General features: G+C 37.9%; 4 protein-coding genes across 13 annotated transcripts; 2 read left to right on the forward strand and 2 right to left on the reverse strand.

The window, feature by feature from the left end:
- Positions 1 to 220: 220 nt before the first annotated feature.
- LOC137738286 (uncharacterized) lies at positions 221 to 2,284 on the reverse strand. Of its 2 annotated transcripts, none has more exons than XM_068477914.2 (5): positions 2,021 to 2,284; positions 1,842 to 1,902; positions 1,100 to 1,151; positions 926 to 995; positions 221 to 488 (listed from the first exon to the last, which is right to left on the reverse strand). In XM_068477914.2, exons 1-5 carry the CDS (start codon positions 2,123 to 2,125, stop codon positions 402 to 404), a joined length of 375 nt encoding a protein of 124 aa, XP_068334015.2. In that variant the 5' UTR covers positions 2,126 to 2,284; the 3' UTR covers positions 221 to 401. The 2 variants fall into 2 exon arrangements, with proteins under 2 accessions (XP_068334015.2, XP_068334014.2); XM_068477913.2 differs by having other exon boundaries at positions 1,842 to 1,914; positions 2,021 to 2,281.
- Positions 2,285 to 5,413: 3,129 nt separating this feature from the next.
- On the forward strand, positions 5,414 to 5,965 carry LOC148692036 (uncharacterized). Its single transcript, XM_088683471.1, has 2 exons — positions 5,414 to 5,671; positions 5,765 to 5,965. The coding sequence occupies exons 1-2, from the start codon at positions 5,414 to 5,416 to the stop codon at positions 5,963 to 5,965; spliced, it is 459 nt and encodes a 152-aa protein (XP_088539597.1).
- Positions 5,966 to 9,834: 3,869 nt separating this feature from the next.
- Positions 9,835 to 13,352, forward strand: LOC137736323 (triose phosphate/phosphate translocator, chloroplastic-like). 6 transcript variants are annotated; one of them, XR_015954627.1, is made up of 9 exons: positions 9,835 to 10,481; positions 10,819 to 10,890; positions 11,549 to 11,651; positions 11,740 to 11,860; positions 11,962 to 12,049; positions 12,172 to 12,284; positions 12,361 to 12,438; positions 12,550 to 12,748; positions 12,873 to 12,920. XR_015954627.1 is itself a non-coding variant. In XM_088682315.1 (8 exons), exons 2-8 carry the CDS (start codon positions 11,801 to 11,803, stop codon positions 13,121 to 13,123), a joined length of 567 nt encoding a protein of 188 aa, XP_088538441.1. In that variant the 5' UTR covers positions 11,573 to 11,651; positions 11,740 to 11,800; the 3' UTR covers positions 13,124 to 13,352. The 6 variants fall into 6 exon arrangements, 2 of the variants coding, with proteins under 2 accessions (XP_088538441.1, XP_088538442.1); XR_015954626.1 differs by having other exon boundaries at positions 12,361 to 12,748; XR_015954628.1 differs by having other exon boundaries at positions 11,573 to 11,651; positions 12,361 to 12,748.
- Positions 13,353 to 13,468: 116 nt separating this feature from the next.
- LOC137737033 (pentatricopeptide repeat-containing protein At1g26460, mitochondrial) lies at positions 13,469 to 16,974 on the reverse strand. 4 transcript variants are annotated; one of them, XR_015954624.1, is made up of 8 exons: positions 16,222 to 16,933; positions 15,735 to 15,957; positions 15,162 to 15,644; positions 14,912 to 14,987; positions 14,495 to 14,701; positions 14,162 to 14,299; positions 13,881 to 14,069; positions 13,469 to 13,755 (listed from the first exon to the last, which is right to left on the reverse strand). XR_015954624.1 is itself a non-coding variant. In XM_068476382.2 (7 exons), the coding sequence occupies exons 1-6, from the start codon at positions 16,833 to 16,835 to the stop codon at positions 13,884 to 13,886; spliced, it is 1,851 nt and encodes a 616-aa protein (XP_068332483.2). In that variant the 5' UTR covers positions 16,836 to 16,974; the 3' UTR covers positions 13,469 to 13,755; positions 13,877 to 13,883. The 4 variants fall into 4 exon arrangements, 2 of the variants coding, with proteins under 2 accessions (XP_068332483.2, XP_068332481.2); XR_015954625.1 differs by having other exon boundaries at positions 13,877 to 14,069; XM_068476382.2 differs by lacking the exon at positions 14,912 to 14,987 and having other exon boundaries at positions 13,877 to 14,069; positions 16,222 to 16,974.
- Between the last annotated feature and the right edge of the window lie 1,672 nt (positions 16,975 to 18,646).

Below are 18,646 nucleotides of genomic sequence, written 5' to 3' on the forward strand. Positions count from 1 at the left end.
AAAGTTTCTATATAGAACAGTAGAAACGGAGGAATTTTATGCACGATAAGCCAAGATTACGTTATTAGCAATCCAAAAATTTCAATCTACACTCCTTAGAAGTGTATTTTTCTTTCTAATTCCAACAAAATTGGAGTGCAAAATCAGATTTTTTTTTTTTTTTAGTGCCAATAACAATTCCGTTTATATACCTTTTCAAAACTGCGAAGCAACATCAACATCCACTGCTGAGGTATAACCCTCAAATGCTAATTAAGATTTTCAATCAAGTTCATACATATTAGCTAAAACCACCCTGACATTGTATGGTCACGGAAAAAGACTGGATGACCGGCATCGTATAACATTAGAGCAAACACAATACGTTCGAACGAGATATAATTCTATACAAAAATAATCAGTTATGGTTCTTCCTTGACGAAGAAATTTTGAGGCAGGCAAAACTCTTCCTCGCGATTCAGGAAATCCATCTCCTCGTCGTCTGGTTTCTGAAATTCAAGGAAAAAATGGTAAAATATGTAGATTTCAGTAAGTCTAAAGAGGAACAAGAGATATACACATAATTAGTCCCTTGGGACCATTTGAATGTTTCATTAGAAGTAATTTCAGTAGTTGTTTATCTCAAGTCTCACATATGTTTCCTCAAGCCTACCCTTTCACCGAATGTATGCCTCGAACTCGAATAATGCAGCTATTTAGTACCTATTCACCTATAATGCAGTGCAGAGATGAGCGTATATTTTGTATTTCTAGAGTTGTTTTACCAAAATATGAAGCTTCTAGTTATTTTACATCCATATTCTGCACGTGGCACTGTGAATGTTCAGTGTTGATTACCGATGAACATGGATATTTAAGTTTAAAAGTTCCATCATAAGATAAAGAGCACAGAAATATGGAAAAACTGAATGATAAAATTAGATACCAGCATTTCCAAGTTGTAGAACCTCTCTAGCAATTGCAGAACCTCGTCAGCAGAGAAGTGTCGATCAAAGCTGTGAAAACAACACAACAATGAGTAAGGCTATGCATCAGAAATTGGAAGCTTTTTAGAATAACTAATATAAACCAATAAACAGAAACGTGAAGTGGGACAAACCTTCTACGAAGAAATTCCATTAAACCATAAAGCACGAAATGACGGTGTATGCCTGCGCCCAAACAAGTAGCAGATTGCTCATATATGTACTTTGCTTGCTTGTATATTTCCAAATAACATGATAATGTAAGAACAAAAATGGAAGAATTATGCTAGGGCGACTAATCATAGTATCCCTTAAAAAAGTCACTCGCGGGTGTGTGGCCTACTAATCCTAGTATTCCACAAACAGTCACTCGCGGGTGTGTGGGCGACTAATCCTAGTATTCCACAAACAGTCACTCGCGGGTGTGTGGGCAACTAATCCTAGCATTCCCCAAAATGGAAACGGTATTGTATTATTGCCTAATTAATCACCCGTCGTGCATTAATGTTGATTCAGAACAGAAACTTCTATATTGAAGTTTTTTACTCCAATATAGAACAGATGGAATGTTGATTTATTATAACTCCCCTTATATTGACTTGAACCATCAGATTCGAAGTTCGGATTTGGTAAAAAATTACAACTATATTTCTGAATTTTTCCTACCACCACAAAAAAAAAAAAAAAAAAAAAAGATGACTTCTTTGCATTTTCTGGGTGAAAAATTCTCCATACGAAGATTAAAGATGCTAATTAACCGCCCGTTTTACAATCAAAATTGATAACTTACATAAAATTGTCACCTATATAACAAACCAAAACTGGAAATCCAAAGATAATAAACTGAAATATGAGCATTAATTAGAGAAAACCTGCCTTGTAATTTTCCGGGAGGGTAAATTTCAAGAGCTTCTAACAGTCTGAGCTCCAATTCAACCTGTGATTGCTCCTATTACATTCACCATCAAATTTAAAACCAAATAAAATCAACATGTATGTGTGTGTGTGTGTAATCTAGAGAGAGAGAGAGAGAGAGAGAGACGAGAGAGAGGGACCTTTGGGAGAGAAGAAGCAGAGGAAGGGGGAGGTTTGCAAGGAGAGTGTACGGACATGCCGTCTTGTTCCTCTTCTTCTCTGCCTTTGCCACCACTCCTTTGCATTTTAATTCAATCGATTTTATATAATTATTTTTTGAACATGAAGAAATCTAACAAATTTTGAAATATTCAAGAGGAATACTGAATTTGGAAAGTGAAAGTGAAAGCGAAAGCAGATTACGTTCTGTTTTTTTCACTTTTTTTTTTGCTAGGTTTTCCTTTTTGATCCAAAACGCTCTCTGGAAATTGAAGTGGCCTTGTTTTTGGGCTTTTGGAGTAAAGCCCAAGTTTGTCCTGGTCCTTTTGTTGACTTTATTCGTTTGAGTTACTGATTTGAACTAAAGCCCAAAATAAGTAAATTATTAGATAATGCAACATCCTAAATCGCTCTAATTTATAATAATGTATGTATGCGTGGTGTGTTTGTGAGAGCGTGGGGAAAAAAAAAAAAAAAAAAAAAAAAAAAAAGAGGGGCTCGCTGCTGTATTGAAGTTTTTTACTAATTTCCAGTGAGAAAGACTGAAACTTCGATTTAGAAGAAAATCACTCACTACTTCAATTAACTGGCCTAATATTAGCATCATGATGCCAATAATGTTAGGGACATACAATGACAAAGAAAAAGTCAATATGTCACTATTTAATTTGCAACAGCTTCCATTTGCACACGTCCAACATCATGCGCCCTTTATTTTTTATTTTTTATTTCTTCTTCTTATTACATTTTAGGAAATAGAAAACGGTCAAATAATTCATTTCTTTTTCTTTCTTTTTTTATCAATAATAATTCATTTCTTTGGTTGGCCATATATATGTATAATTAACTAACTTTTTAATCTCTACTAATTAATAAAACACTCATTGTCAACCAAAATCTTATGAAATTACCAGTTTAACCCTCTAATTAAAACAGAACATAAATAAGAAATATGGGCAGAAATGTAATTTCACACAACCAAATTTTGCTTTTTTTTTTTTTTTTTCAAAGTCTCACCTACATATAATTCTAACATATCTCTAATTAAAAAACAAAAAACAAAAAAGAACAAAAAAACTTCCCACTCTCACATTCTCTATCACTCTCTGCATCTTTCTCGCCAAAATCCTCTTCGACTGCTCTAACCACCCCACCTCCTTCATCCCCTTCTCCCACCCCGCCTACCTTTAACCCACCTGCAAATTATGTAGGCCCTTCCTCTCCTCCAACCTTAATCGCCCTTCGCTAAACCCACCACCCAACAACTTCTCCCACATCCTCTGCGTTTTCCCCCATGACCCCTATTTCGCCACCTCCTGCCTCTTTGACCCATGAATCCTAGACCGGAGGCCCTCCCACCATGAGTGGGCATCCAATGTTCTGAAGGTATGAGCCACATTATTTAGTTTTTGCATCTTATGCAAGGTTGGAGGAAGAAATTTTTGAACATTTAAAATCCCTTGCAATACGTTCTATGTGTCATTGAAATACATATATTAATCATGATTTATCACTCCTCAATTACTTATTTTGTTGCATTCGATTGTTTTTACTTTGTTACAAGGCTTGGTTTCATCCAAGTAGAGTTCCACATTATACAACTTTTGGGAGATGTACTGAAGTTAGTGATGATTTTAGTGTTTCATGTAACAATATCTTTACAAATTATTATAAAATTCTGAAAGTATTGCCTAACTCATAAGTTTGGTTTTATTTCACTAATGTTAGTAATTGTTTTCATAAGTTCATGTAACTCATACCACAGTGAAAAGATTTTTTTTTTTTTTTTTTTCAGAATGACTTATACATTGCACATTGATTATCACTCATACCACAATAAAAAGAAAATTGAGTTGTACACGTATAATGTGTATGCCGGTTGCTAGTTTTTCTAATAAGATAACGAACGACTAGATTTAAGTACTGAGGTCTAAACAGTAACTAACTTTTTAATCTTTCTAATAAGATAACGAACGACTAGATTTAAGTATTGAGGTCTAAACCGTTACAAAAAAAGAAATTATACCGTTACAAATATGGGGTATTCAATACGCGGTGCATTGTAACCACCTTGTTACCCTTCGTGGAATTCATAAGATCTTAAGTAATAAAACGTTAATAGTTTTCCAAAATAAAAAAAAGTAATAAAACGTTAATTTTGGCTAGTATTTGATTTGTATTAATCAATTTCATCCCTTGCCTCTTTAATTTTTCTATTATTTTAAGGTGGGATAAGTTCGTTTTACACAAACGCTATATACTTTGGTGAAAAACATACATCAATTTAGCTCAAACATACTCCTCAACAATCTTAACGTAAATTTGATTAAACCTAGTGAAATTTAAGCACAATCGAGCATGAACATTGAGTTCAGAGAATTAAGCAACGTAAAATGAATTTCAGAGAGTAAAATGTGATCGTCTTTGGATATAAACGTACATAGAAACAAACAGAGAGCATTTGAGTTTAGAGAGGAAGTTTATGCTGTAATATAAAAAAGAATAAACCAAAATTACCAAAAAAAAAAAAAAAAAAAAAAAAAAAAAGGTGCAAAAATTGAATAACGACCCTATAACAGTCTCTTCTTTCACCATCCAGTTTCTCAGTTAACAGTCTTTATCTCCATTAATGTCTGCACTATGATCTCTCTCCCCCCTCATTCTCTCTCTCTCTCTCTCCCTCTCTCTCTAAAAAGCTTTCAACTTTTTCAATCCCATCTCTGCCCCTCACTTAATCAAGCTCTTTGGGTATATGGGTTTTATAATTTTGGATTCTGTGACATCTGCTGTCAAAATTTCTCTGGTTCTCTGGTGTTTCCAGAAAACGAAAGCAAAAAGAAATCATTTTCTCTGTTTTCTCCTCATCGAATTTATATAATAATATAAATATCCTCATCTCCTCGTTTCCAACGTTCATATATGCTTTAATATCATTGCACGCGCACCCTTTTGTTTTGCCGAACTTCTCAACAAAATTATTGGAAGAAAGAATGGCAACTAGGGTTAGGTTAGGTTGTATGTTCATCTTACAAAGGATTTTAGGGTGATAGATAGTGTTGTCAATTCCCTTAATTCAAGGGATGTGTCTCTTGTTGTCAATTTCCTCAATTTGTCTTATTTATCTTGTCAATTCTCTTAATTCAAGGGATGTGTCTTATTTGTTCTTTTTTGTTAGCTTTAGACGTAAATCAAGGAGGGATAGGTAGTCTTGTTTTCTTCCCTCTAGCACATATATATTGTTATCTCTTGTACCTGATTGTCTTATGATGAATATATCATTCACAAAATTCAATATGGTATCAGAGCAGTGACCCTAACCGGCCTATCTCTGTGGTGTTCTCTTGAGAGATTTGTGAGCTTCTTGTCCTTCAATCATGGCTGAAGAAAGCTTAGTAAATTTGGAAGGAGACGGCTTTCATGCTACTCCACCATCACCACACTCAGATATTGATATCAACCCAAATCAACGTCTTAGTTCTGTCTTGCTAAATGAGTTTGACTATCTTCCATGGGAAAGAACAGTTTCTCTTGCTCTGGGAGGACGATCAAAGCTTGGTTATGTTAATGGTGCTATTCCAATGCCTGAGACTACCTCACCGGAGTATGATGCTTGGCTATGCAAAGACCAGTTGGTCATGTCGTGGCTACTCAATTCCATGGATCGTAAGATTGCAGAAATTTTTAGCTATGCTGAATCCTCCATGACTTTTTGGAAAAATCTCAAGGAAATGTATGGAAATCAGAACAATGCGGCTAGAGTGTTTCAGTTAAAGAAGGACATTGCTGGTTTGCAACAGGAAGGGAAGCCATTTGTGCAACATCTTGGAAAGCTGACCACTATGTGGAACGAGCTGAATGTGTATCGACCACACACCATCGACGCTGCTGTGCTAACTAAAAGAGCCGAGGAAGACAAAATATTCTAACTCCTAGCAAGCCTGAGCCCTGAATTCGAAGATCTTCGAAGCCATATCCTCATGAATCCCGACATGCCTTCTTTTTCAAGTGTGTGTGCCACAATTCAAAGAGAAGAGGTTCGAAGGAAAGTCATGACCTTGGACATGAAGGCAAATATACCAGAAGCTAGGGCTTACTTCTTTAACCAAAAACTTGGTGAGGAGAGAGGCTACAAAGGAAAGAAAACTGGCTTAAAATGTAGCCATTGTGATGCTGGTGGGCACTCAAGAGACCGATGCTGGATTCTTCATCCAGAGTTAAAACCAAAGTTTCCTAGGGATAACAAAGGTGTCTCGAAAGGCTCGTACAACCCTTCTTACAAGGCAAATCATGTTGCCACAACTTCTTCTGATGGAGCATTGAAGTTCACCACTAATCCAGCTGCACTGATCAACGAATTTGCTATGTTTCTTCACAAGAAACAAGGTCTTGGAGATAGTGAAGGACCACTAAATCAGTGTGACAACAATCAAACTGCACTACTAAGACAGTTTGCTGGCTTCCTGGCTGGAAATGAAGGCGTGGTACAAAGGGACATCCTAGGTATCTTACACTCCTTCTCAACTGCTCTCAACATTGGTAATGTGCATGATTATTGGATTATAGATTCTGGAGCCACTGATCATATGACTAACAAGTCTACAAACTTGCATAAATTTGAAAAATTTTCTATTCCATCTCAAGTGTCAGTTGCCAATGGAAAAAATGCTATGGTTGTGGGAAAAGGAAAAATACATTTGATCTCAAGTGATGTCGAGTCTGAGGCTCTTTATGTTCCCTCATTCCCTTTTCAACTTTTATCTGTTAGCAAGATCACAAACTCATTAAATTGTCTTGCCATTTTCTCTCCCAAAAATGTGATCTCTCAGGATGTAGTCACCAAGAAGATGATTGGTGAAGGATTTTTCTTAAATGGTCTCTACTATCTTTCCAAGCATATTCAAGTTCCCAAGATTTTTCAAGTCACTTCAAGCTTAGCTCAAGAACAACAACTTTGGCACCAACGTCTAGCACATCCTTCTGAAAAAGTTCTATCCACCTTGTTCCCAAATACGTGCAAAGTTACAAGTCCTTGTGATGTTTGTCATTTTTCTAAGTTTACTAGATTACCATTTACTTCCTCTTTGTCTAGGGCTAGTAACCCTTTTGAAATCGTGCATTCCGATGTTTGGGGACCAACTATAGAGTCTTTTGATGGATACAAATATTTTGTAACTTTTGTGGATGATTTCACAAGGATTACTTGGTTGTATCTTTTGAAATTTAAAAGTGAAGTGATGAAAGTTTTTCAAGATTTTCATAGACTTGTGGCCACCCAATTTGCTTCAAAAATTCATATTTTACGATCAGATTACGGCACAGAATATATGTCTCATAACATGTCACACTACTTGAGCACGCATGGTATATTACACCAAACAAGTTGTGTTGGAACACCTCAACAAAATGGGGTGGCCAAGAGGAAGAATAGAGATCTACTTGAGAAGACTAGAGCTCTTATGTTTCACATGAATGTGCCTAAGAAGTTTTGGTCTCAAGGAGTCCTTACTGCGGCATATCTCATCAATAGATTGCCTAGTAAAGTGTTGAATTTTAAATCACCTTATGAGGTCTTGAAAAATAGAAAGATCAATTTTTCCCATTTGAGAGTTTTTGGGTGTACATGCTTTGTTCACATTCAAACTCAAAATCATGACAAGCTAGACCCAAGGGCTGCCAAATGTGTCTTTCTAGGTTATTCATCTACCCAAAAAGGTTACAAGTGCTATAATTCAACAACTAGAAAAATGGTTGTTTCAAGGGATGTTAAATTTGAAGAACATGTTCCTTACTTCTCACAATCACGGGATTACTCTAGACAGGGGGAGCATTTGATGGACTTATTTCCTTTTCCATATCCAATCGGAGAAGATGCAACATGCACTCCTAGTGATCATGTGCCGGATGATGTTAACCTTCATTCGGTGGAACATCTTGAAGATGAAAACCCTTCCTCATCGGAGATTCACACTGCACCCTCCAGTGAACCTTCCAACCATGATGTTGTTCAAATACCTGTAGTTCAATCTCCTACAGTTCGTCGCAATCCTGCACTAGAGAGAGGAAACTTCCATCCAAGTTGCATGATTATGTGACCTACACTGTCAGGTATCCCGTGACTGATGTTATTGATTATAGCAAAGTCTCATCTTCTTTTGCTACATTCCTAAGTGCCATTAATGAAGCTCGAGAACCTCAAAGTTTTCAAGAAGCCAATCTTCACAGTGAGTGGAGAAATGCTATGGCAGAGGAACTTCAAGCCCTCCATGAAAATAACACATGGACTATAGTGAAACTTCCAAAAGGAAAGAAGGCAGTGGGGAGTCGTTGGGTGTACAAAACTAAGTTTCATTCAGATGGCACAATCGAAAGGAATAAGGCTCGTTTGGTTGCTAGAGGTTTTACACAAACCTATGGCGTCGATTATAAAGAGACATTTGCTCCGGTGGCAAAAATGAACACTGTTAGAGTATTGTTGTCGGTTGCAATTAACAATGCATGGCCTCTCTTTCAAATGGATGTTAAAAATGCTTTCCTGCATGGTGAACTTGAAGAAGAGGTTTACATGAAGCTACCCCCAGGTCATCCTCAATCAAACAATCCAGAAATGGTGTGCAAACTCCATAAATCCATTTATGGTCTCAAGCAAACTCCACGTGCATGGTATGCCAAGCTCAGTCATGTTCTGGAAAGGGTTGGTTTTTGTCGAAGTATTGCGGATTCTTCCCTATTTGTTCGTTCCAGCTTAGTGGGTAAACTAGTTGTGCTCATTTATGTTGATGATCTAATTGTGACAGGTGATAACATGCCAGAGATTAATGCTCTTAAACAGTATCTCAACAACAAGTTTGCTATCAAGGATCTTGGCACTCTCAAATACTTTCTGGGCATCGAGATGGCACACTCTCACAAGGGTTTCTTCCTCAACCAACGCAAGTATGTCATAGATCTTCTTCACGAAGCAAAAATGACAGATTGCAAGCCTGCTCGTACCCCCTTGGATAGCAACTTAAAGCTAAAAACTCACGGTGATCCAGTTCCCAATTTAAGTTACTATCAAAGAATGGTTGGCAAACTCATTTATCTGACTATCACACGTCCTGATATATCATATGCTGTCAGCATTGTTAGCCAGTTTATGCACTCTCCAAGCATGGATCATTTGAAGATTGTTCATCGTGTGCTACGTTATCTTAAGGGTTCCATTGGTAGAGGAATTCTTATGCGCAACAATAGTCACACTCAGATCTCAGGCTATACCGATGCTGACTGGGCAGGCAATTATCTCGATCGCAAGTCTACCACTGGGTTTTGTACGTTTGTGGGAGGCAACCTAGTTACCTGGAAAAGCAAGAAACAAAGTGTTGTTGCACGCTCTAGTGCAGAGGCAGAGTATCGTGCTATGGCGTCCACTGCTTGTGAACTTATTTGGCTCAAAAGCCTTCTGTTGACTTTAGGTTTTCCTCATCAACAACCCATGTCCCTACACTGTGATAATCAGGCCGCGATGCACATTGCATCGAATCCTGTATTCCATGAGCGAACTAAACATATTGAAGTTGATTGTCACTACGTCAGAAATTAAGTTCAGTCCAAGGTGATCGACACTCACTACACGAGCAGTCATGATCAACTTACGGATATTTTCACAAAAGGATTACCCTCTGCTGATTTTCAACGTCTTTTGTTCAAGCTTGGATCAATTAATCCCTTTGATCCAGCTTGAGGGGGAGTATTGGAAGAAAGAATGGCAACTAGGGTTAGGTTAGGTTGCATGTTCACCGTACAAAGGATTTTAGGATGATAGATAGTGTTGTCAATTCTCTTAATTGAAGGGATGTGTCTCTTGTTGTCAATTTTCTCAATTTGTCTTATTTGTCTTGTCAATTCCCTTAATTCAAGGGATGTGTCTTATTTGTTCTTTTTTGTTAGCTTTAGACGTAAATCAAGGAGGGATAGGTAGTCTTGTTTTCTTCCCTCTAGCACATATATATTGCTATCTCTTGTACCTGATTATCTTATGATGAATATTCCATTCACAAAATTCAATAAAAATCCAACTGCAATTCGTTGACAATCTTTCTTTGGGTTCAATATTTTTCATCAGATTTTTTCTGGGGTCTGAAAAATGGCTTCAGTGATCAACCAAGTTCACTCTCCAATCCGAACTTCTCTATTTTCTTCGCTTTATTTATCGTCCAATAAGATTTCGCCTTCTTTGGCTTTGCTCAAAGTTCGCTCGCTTTCTTCCAGAGCTTCAAGCTTGGCCTTTTTGCCGTTGCCGGAGGCTGCAAAGCCTTCACCGGAAATTGGATTTTCTGGCAAGGGATTGAAGTTTTCAGGGTGGAGTCAGCAGCTGAGACGGCTGGGCTCTGTTGAGTTGCTGCCGGTTGCTAAGGCTGCAGCTGCGGATGCTGATGGTGCTGAGATTGAAATTGCTGATGGGTTGGATTTTGCTAAACCCTTTAATCTTTCTTCCTCTTTTAATATTAAAGTATGGAACTTTCACCTTTTTAATCATATGATTGGTTGCTGAGAAAATGGTGGGGAAAAAACTTTAAAAAGTAAAAATCTGAAAGAAAGAAAATATATAATTTCACGATTTCAGCTGCTTTTTTCTTTTGAGAAAGGTCAAAAAATAGGCTCAGCTGAGTTTTAGTTGGACAATGATGTATTTTAACGGTATTAACGATAATTAAGAACAGTTTTTTTTTTAATCATCATTTAAAGATATCTCTGTAAAAAGTTAATCAAGTTAGAGATGGTTTATGTGATTGTGCAGGTATGGGAAGCCTGCAAAGAGTTTTTCTGAGAAATTTCCTTTCCTGATTACCGGTTTCTTTTTCTTCATGTGGTAAGCATTCATATTCAATTTTCATTAATTTCTGATGATAATTATTTATTTCCAATAAATCAAAGCAGATGTTCATAATTTTATTTTTCTGCTTTTTATCATGTATTTATTAGGAAGTGTATTCAATTAGGAATTTGAGAGATTTTAATGGATTTATAAATCTATGGATTTTTACGGAGTTTAATTGATTTGTAGAAATTTTATGTAAAATTTTGATTCAATTCTCTCGAAATCTCATGGGGAGATATGAGATTTGTGAATGCTTAAAATACACTATAAAATTTCTCAAATTCCTCAACTTTTCCAAATTCTCTAAATTCTAATTCTAATTGAATACACCTGAATTGTTAAAACTTTCTTTAAAATTCTAATTGAATACACCCGGATTTCTAAGGATTTTAGTAAACTATCTTAAAATTCTAATTGAATACACATTAAATTTCAGAGAATTACTTAAAATCCTGATTGAATACCTCTAGATTCATTAAAAGAATTAAAATCCCTCGAAATCCCAATTGAATACACCTTAGTAAATGTCATCTTCAACATACTCAACAAGAAGGTCTACAATTATTTCCCATATCCATAGTATGTTCATCCTTCAGTCTCAAACTTATTTCGATTTTCGTTTAATTTTAGTTTTACTTACAATTTGTAGGATTTCCTTTCACCCGTTGTGCAGTTTTGTTTCTGTTATACATCTCCTTGTTGGAGTGGTGTACTGTCTTGTTTCTTGGTCCGCTGGCTTGCCAAGGCGCGCAGTAAGTACCGTTTCTGCGATTGTTTATCTTCTGTTTTCAATCCGCAATGTGGCTTCCACTGAACTGTGTAAATTTTTTGTTCATCCAGCCGATTGACAAGGAGCAGTTGGCGCTACTGACCCCGGTTGCATTCTGTCACGCCCTCGGACATGTCATGTCCAATGTTTCATTTGCAGCTGTTGCTGTGTCTTTCACACGCACCATTAAAGGTATTATCTTTAAGGGCCGTTGGAAAACCAATTCCTTAGTAAAAAGATGAGAGACAATCGAGTTTACAGTAGTTTTTGTTATCTTTGTCGACACACTGGAGCCGTTTTTCAATGCTTCCGCTTCGCAGTTTGTTTTGGGGCATCACATTCCCTTATCCCTATGGCTGTCATTAGCCCCTGTTGTGATCGGTAACTCTTTACTCTTTGATCTTCTTCTGTTTTATTAATCTTACACGCACACAGCGCTCACATACAGTCGTTGGTAGCATAGAGTCTTCTTGTGTATTTACCGAAGTTAACTTCTGTTTTAGGTGTGTCCATGGCATCATTGACTGAACTCTCTTTCAACTGGCTTGGCTTCGGTAGCATGATGATATCAAACATTGCATTCACCTACAGAAGTATCTACTCGAAAAAAGCAATGGTGAGCATAGCTTCTGTTCTTTTCTTCGTGCTGCAGACTAATTTCGATCACTTAAAATGTGTTTGAACTTCAACAGACAGGAATGGACAGTACAAATGTGTATGCTCACATTTCAATCATTGCTCTCTTGGTTTGCATCCCACGAGCATTACTCGTAAGTTCATCTTTTTACTGAAATTTTAAGGATGATATAGCGAATGTCAGCCTCCACAAATTCGTGTCTGATTTATTCTGGATTGGAATGTTTTATCATCTCTACAATCAGGTAGGCAATGCACATACCATACGGAAACACGATGTTTATATTCACCTGCGCCGTTGCCCCCCTTTGTATGATTAACTACTTCTGGGATTACATATGCAGCTTGCCACCAACACATTGGAACGGGTTGCCCCACTAACGCACGCAGTCGGAAATGTTTTGAAGCGTGTTTTCGTGATCGGGTTCTCCATTGTTGTGTTCGGTAATTTATATTTTACCTCATTCAAACCATATGCACCTCAAATCATAACTCAGTTTGTTAAACAGTTTGAACACGAATCGGGTTTTATCATGTGTTCATAGTTTCTCGGCTTCATGTTTGGCAGGCAATAGAATCTCTACACAAACTGGGATCGGAACTGCAATTGCAATTGCTGGTGTTGCCATCTACTCCTTAATCAAAGCAAACTTGGAAGAGCAAAAACGGGTAAAGATTTTTCGACACCTTAACCACGACATTTCCGTTTTATTTTTCGTGACAAACTTCTTCGATTCGAAGCAGATATTTTTGCTTGAACTCACATGCATCTCATACTATCCTGCATTTCAGAAGGCTGCTGCAGTTTCTACATCATAGATTTATAGCCATTGGAGGCACTGTGGAGAACGCTTGAGTGAGAAATAACATCGAATCGAGGAGAATTTGAATTTGTTGGCATTTTTCACTTCTTGTATTACCAAAATTTCAAGTGATCTCCGAAGAGATTTGATCACTGTTGTAATGGTAGCCCGGCACTCGGCGCTTAAATTCTGAATCAACAATTCATCAAGCAATATTGGGCGAGAGGGTTTTCGAGCTCGGGACATCAAAGTGCAAGGATAAATATTTTTAACCAACTGAGCTACAAACAGCTTTCAACAATTCTGAAGGGTTTTTAACGAATGCGCTAAAAATGACGGCAAAAGAAATGGCTGAGACATCTTGTGGAAAAAAAATTGAGACTAAACCATTGAGCACAAAACAAGAAACATTTTTCCTACAATTATTGGCAACAATTTACTATTTCATTTTCCCTCATAAAGCACAAAAAGATTACATACGAAGAAAAAAACTCAATGAGGAACTAGGAGGCTATTATCGTAGCAAAGATCCTGCGAAGACTCGATGGAGATTGACCGAGGTAATTTACAAATTCGGATGAAGGTTTACACTGGAAGATACGAGTGTGCGAGCCGGATCTCATATCCAATCAGCTTCATCAAATCATACTGCAGGCAGAAAAACAATCATCAATCAGAAACGCGATTGATGCAAGAGACCATAGAAAAAGGTGATGCAAGTTATATGGAAACAGAACGGATATCTTTCATTTCGGAAAGGAACATTTACTTGCCACTTAGGCATATCCGGTGCTGTAATTGAGATTAAACAGCCAGTCCCTGCGATTCTCTGAACCCATCACAATTTTGAACCTTTTAGCCAAGGTATCCACATGATCGTCACTCTCGTAGTCAAGCTCTCGCCTACATCTTCTTCTGACCCTTTTCAGCAGTTCTTTCCTTGGTTCAAAACCAGCATTTACCTGTCCAAACATTTATTATATTCCTTACAGAGGCAGCAAACTATGTACTATGGACAAGGTTACACCATCAACGACAAGAAGAATGAAGTTACCATGTCATCAATCACCAAGACCGCAGCTTTTGGATCTCTGTTAATGAGATGAGCGTCTACAAGTAACGAGTACGACTTTGCATTGGGTTTGACGCCCACACTAACCAAGTGCTCAAATACTCTTGAAGCTTCAAAAGTCTGCCAAAAAACCATACGACTAGTTCAGCAAGATGTTATGATGTAGGACAGAGTTGGGCAGCGAAAATTAGATAGCTTAGCAGAAGTGAGGACACAGAAAACTTAAACAATAATTAAAGATAACTGGAATCACTCCAGGGGCCTGAGAGAGAGAGAAAGAGAGAGAGAGAGAGAGAGAGAGAGAGAGTAACTTACCTGCTTGTGCTTTCCAAAAGCATACATGAGAGCGTTGTAAGAATGTATATCAGGGGTCAATTCAAATGTGGAACTAATCGCCTCAAAGGTCTGGTAAGCACGCTCGATCTGCCAGGTATTTGCACAACCTAATATTATGCAATTCAATGCAGCAACAGATTTGTATGGAGGGTCTGCACGGCTCAAATTTTCTAATTGATAATACACCTGGGGAACATCAATATATTTCAAGTTAAAAAGCTGCAAAAGAAAATTCACAAGGGCAAATAGACGGAGTAATGGACCGAAACTGGAAGCACTCTCCTTGGCCCCCTTTTCACCGGACAGACAATTGCAAGATATATATTCATTTACTAGTTCTTCTTTTCTGGATTGCTCTTATTATAACAAGTTTCAGTTTGTTAAACGGTGACTTACAGAAACCTGAAAGATTTACTTCACCGGGACTAGCAATTACATCACTGATGCACAATGAGAATTGAAAAGTTGGCAGCTGCACATATGCAAAATTTAAAAATGCACAAAAAACATCATAATTTTGCATAATTTTGAGATAAACAAAGGTTAAAATCTTTACTAGCCTCTAGATATCTCAGAAACAAATAGATACAAGGTTTTTAATAGATTATGTGTCTAAATCAAATAGGAATAAAGAAGAACTACACACCGAGTCCAAAGTTCCAAAACCTCCCTTGGAGCAGGCAACAACCAGCGGATATAATGAAGTAAATGGGGAGAATAGTTCATCTTCTGCTTCTTTATCGGAATTACCATAAGCAGACTCATATTCATGAAGAGTACTAAAAGCTCTTTGTAGACTCCCCAGCGATGCAAGGGCACACATCTTCGCACAGTAAGATTCTGGATTAGGGACCTTCTTTTGGCGCAACGAGCGTACTAAGATTGCCCATGATGCATCAAGTAAAGTAGTACTGTGTGTCCTGCCGGCAGTTGCAAGTGCCGACACAAGCAGCCCTTCATCTGCGGAAAGAAAAACAACAGGTCTTGCTTGCTCACCCCTAGCAATCCATTTGGCCATAAACTCCAGGGCATGAAATGCTAATTTGCTATTATCCTCTTGCAGAGCAACTTCTGCAATATGGTTGCACAAGTTCCACGGTGGGCAAAGAGCTTTGTTCTGATCCATTGACTGATAACACCCAAAAAAAACCTACATAAGTGAACATCGTGCAAAATTTTCCAATCCTCGATCTAAATATCTATGGTATGAATCATGTACCTTGCACTTGTCGATAATAGAAACCAAAATATCTAGCTTTCCCTTACTGACACAGCCTCGTACACATTCCCTAAACACCAGTATTGACAGCATGTAACCAGATTTTAAAGTCAAATCTATATATTTCAAGGCGGCATCAATCTGGTCCATTTGTAACAGCATGCCAACAACCAAGTCATATGACTCTTCGTCAGGCAGAGATTCCTTCCCTGTCTGCAACATCCTGATACATTGAAGTGAAATTGATTCATGCCAACATGTCTTTCTAGGAGACCCCTTCCGAAAGACGAGTGAAGAAAACAAAAGCCTTTAATCGGCACTTCAACACGAAAAATTCATTTCATTACTACCGATAATAGAAACCACGGTGGCAACATTAATTGAATTGTACAAGTTATAACTCAAGCAAATCATCATTTCATTAATGTAACAAAAACACATACAGAAAGCTTGCGAGAATCATAATCAAATCCACCAAACAGCTAACCTTTCGAGCAATTTATTGGCGGCCTCGGTCTCTCTGGCCTGGCGCATGGCCTTGAGGACCAGATTAAACGACGCCGTGTTGGGCGTGATACCGTAGTCCTCCATATGCGCCACCAGATCCAGCATCTCCCCCGGCGAGGCTCCCATCATCAAATTGGCCCTCAAGTAATGGTTATACAAGCTCACATCGGGCTTATTCGGCTTCCCGTTCTTATCCAACGACCGAACCCAGAACTCAAACAGCTGCTTCATGTCCGGCCATCGCTGTGACGTCATCCAACCGGCGAACTCGTTCATCAGGCTCTGCGCGTCTAGGTTTTGCGACATGACCTGGAATCGGGCGCTCGGGGACTGGTTTAGTAATCCGAGGGGTAGCAGGGACTGACCCATGGGCGAGTTGGGGGCCGGATTACGCCAGTTCTCGTTGTACATGGGGCTGCCGGAGGCGGGGTTCGGAGGGAGCGGGGTGGAGGCGATGGGGTGAGTCGGCTCGACGGCGAGTTGGGGCTCCTGCGAGAGAAATGTGAAGGTCGTGATGGACTTGAACCACGGGTTCGTATTTAGGGTTTTCGCCAGCGCTCGGGTCCGCGCGAGGATCGCCATTTGGGACGCCATTGATGGAGCTCAGTCACAGTGAGAGTGAGCTGTGTGGTAAGTTAGGGTTTTTAAGCTTTGGTTTCAGTGATTGTTAATCGTGGTGCAGTCCATTTCAGGAGGGAGGGTTGTATGGTAATTTTAAGAACTTCAGATGAGTGATGTCAGCGGCATATTGTTTGGGCTTATAAAAGTTTTACACGTGCGAGAGTCCAAAATGTCTGGTGTTGGGTTTCTAACAGTAGAAAGCCCAGTTTAGATGGATTGCCTGGTTTCAAGTTCTAAAAAGCCCAAATGACAGAAGACGCTCCAACTTTTAGGCCCATTTTTAATTACAAGCCCAAAATGTTACTTTGAATCCATACATCAGTTGGTCGATATTTTTAGCTGATGCGTCGACTTTTGGGATCAGATCCTCTTTGGATCCCGTCGGGATCAATCCATCCTAGTCGTTTATCACAGACCCCGCAACCAGAAATGAGACATAATTTTTGGCTTCACGAATTGCATCAACGACCACAATGATGTGGTCTCGAGACTCCGAAGAAAAAAAATCCGAAAAAGATCTGGATCCCACGTTTTGATTAATCCATTGCACGAGTTGGTGCGACTTGAATTTGTCGTAATGGCACCGTTGTATGTTGCATGCGTAATGGAATTATGCAAGTAAATTACATTGTTTAAACAAAACAAGAGGTAGGCCCAAACAGATCAAACCGACATGATTAATAAACAACTTGGATGAGAACATCATCACATGGTTGGATTTGGATGTTGGTAAAAAGATCAAATGATCACACATTTTTTTGGTTTTTCTTTTGTTCTCTTCATAATACATACATACATACATATATATATATATATAGAAAGCCTTTAAGGAAAGGTATATCTACTTTTTATTATAAAAATGGGGATTGGTTGTGGCGTCCACACCACATCAAATTTTAACGATTCGAAATATCTATTTTTCAAGTTGCACCTCATAGTTCATCTTTTCAAAATATTAACAAAATCAGAAATATTTAAGACATCCAATTAGGTTAAAAGAAATTAACAAATACTTTATTATATAAAAAATTATGAAATTTTATTTTGATAATTAAATAAATAAATGGTTTCGGATTGAGTTGAATGTGAAGTGGGCCCCACACCTAATTTTTTTTTTTTTAATGAAAATTCCTTTGCATGAAGAGACATATATATACATTTGTTTTGTAAAACATATATATATATATATATAGAATATTATTATAAAAAAAAAAGTATGAGGTAATATTTGATTAATTATGAACCTTTTATAGTTGAAGGTTCTATTCCATTTGTTAGAAAGAAAAGATGGAGCATCTTACCTTTGTTTTTGTGTGGTCCCCTTATTCTCATTAGGTCTGGTAGGAATTTGAAGCCCCTGATCAACAACTTTTGGGACTCAATTCACTAAAGTCGTCTAAAACCAACCTCAGCATTTCAAAGAATACCTTGCGAGTGTTTCTCCTTTTGGTTTTGGTTCCACGTAAAGAGTATCTTACGTCGAAATCATAATCTGAACATAAGAAGGATTAACTCGATGAAATCTGAAAGTTTCATGCACGTGTATCAGACTTTAATACCTTCACATAAAACACAAATTGAACTCTATGAGATCTAATCTCTTGTTGTTTTTCGGTTGCTTAATGGTAAAGCGGTGGGCTATTGATTGACTGATACTGTAATTTTAGTCCATTCTAAACAGAGGCGATTCCCACGATGGGCAACTTCTAAATTTTTGTTATCAATAAAGAAAAAAGAAAAAGAAAAAGCAGAGGCAATTCACCTTGGACCAAGGTGGGTCAGCT

Source organism: Pyrus communis, chromosome 13 (genome assembly GCF_041283825.1).
Source record: "Pyrus communis isolate YQ-2024b chromosome 13, ASM4128382v1, whole genome shotgun sequence".
NCBI lineage: Eukaryota > Viridiplantae > Streptophyta > Magnoliopsida > Rosales > Rosaceae > Pyrus > Pyrus communis.

Excerpts from the sequence above, each read along its gene's own strand:
- LOC137738286 (XM_068477913.2), bottom strand. The coding sequence starts at position 2,125 with ATGCAAAGGAGTGGTGGCAAAGGCAGAGAAGAAGAGGAACAAGACGGC. Across the intron at positions 1,152-1,841 it reads CCCTCCCGGAAAATTACAAG|GCATACACCGTCATTTCGTG; the intron begins GCAGGTTTTCTC and ends GTTTGGGCGCAG. Across the intron at positions 996-1,099 it reads ATGGAATTTCTTCGTAGAAG|CTTTGATCGACACTTCTCTG; the intron begins GTTTGTCCCACT and ends TTGTTTTCACAG.
- LOC148692036 (XM_088683471.1), top strand. The coding sequence starts at position 5,414 with ATGGCTGAAGAAAGCTTAGTAAATTTGGAAGGAGACGGCTTTCATGCT. Across the intron at positions 5,672-5,764 it reads GGCTATGCAAAGACCAGTTG|GAAATGTATGGAAATCAGAA; the intron begins GTCATGTCGTGG and ends AAAAATCTCAAG.
- LOC137736323 (XM_088682315.1), top strand. The coding sequence starts at position 11,801 with ATGTCATGTCCAATGTTTCATTTGCAGCTGTTGCTGTGTCTTTCACAC. Across the intron at positions 11,861-11,961 it reads TTTCACACGCACCATTAAAG|CCGTTTTTCAATGCTTCCGC; the intron begins GTATTATCTTTA and ends GACACACTGGAG. Across the intron at positions 12,285-12,360 it reads TCTACTCGAAAAAAGCAATG|ACAGGAATGGACAGTACAAA; the intron begins GTGAGCATAGCT and ends GAACTTCAACAG.
- LOC137737033 (XM_068476382.2), bottom strand. The coding sequence starts at position 16,835 with ATGGCGTCCCAAATGGCGATCCTCGCGCGGACCCGAGCGCTGGCGAAA. Across the intron at positions 15,958-16,221 it reads GCCAATAAATTGCTCGAAAG|GATGTTGCAGACAGGGAAGG; the intron begins GTTAGCTGTTTG and ends TCAATGTATCAG. Across the intron at positions 14,300-14,494 it reads CTTTTGGAAAGCACAAGCAG|ACTTTTGAAGCTTCAAGAGT; the intron begins GTAAGTTACTCT and ends GTTTTTTGGCAG.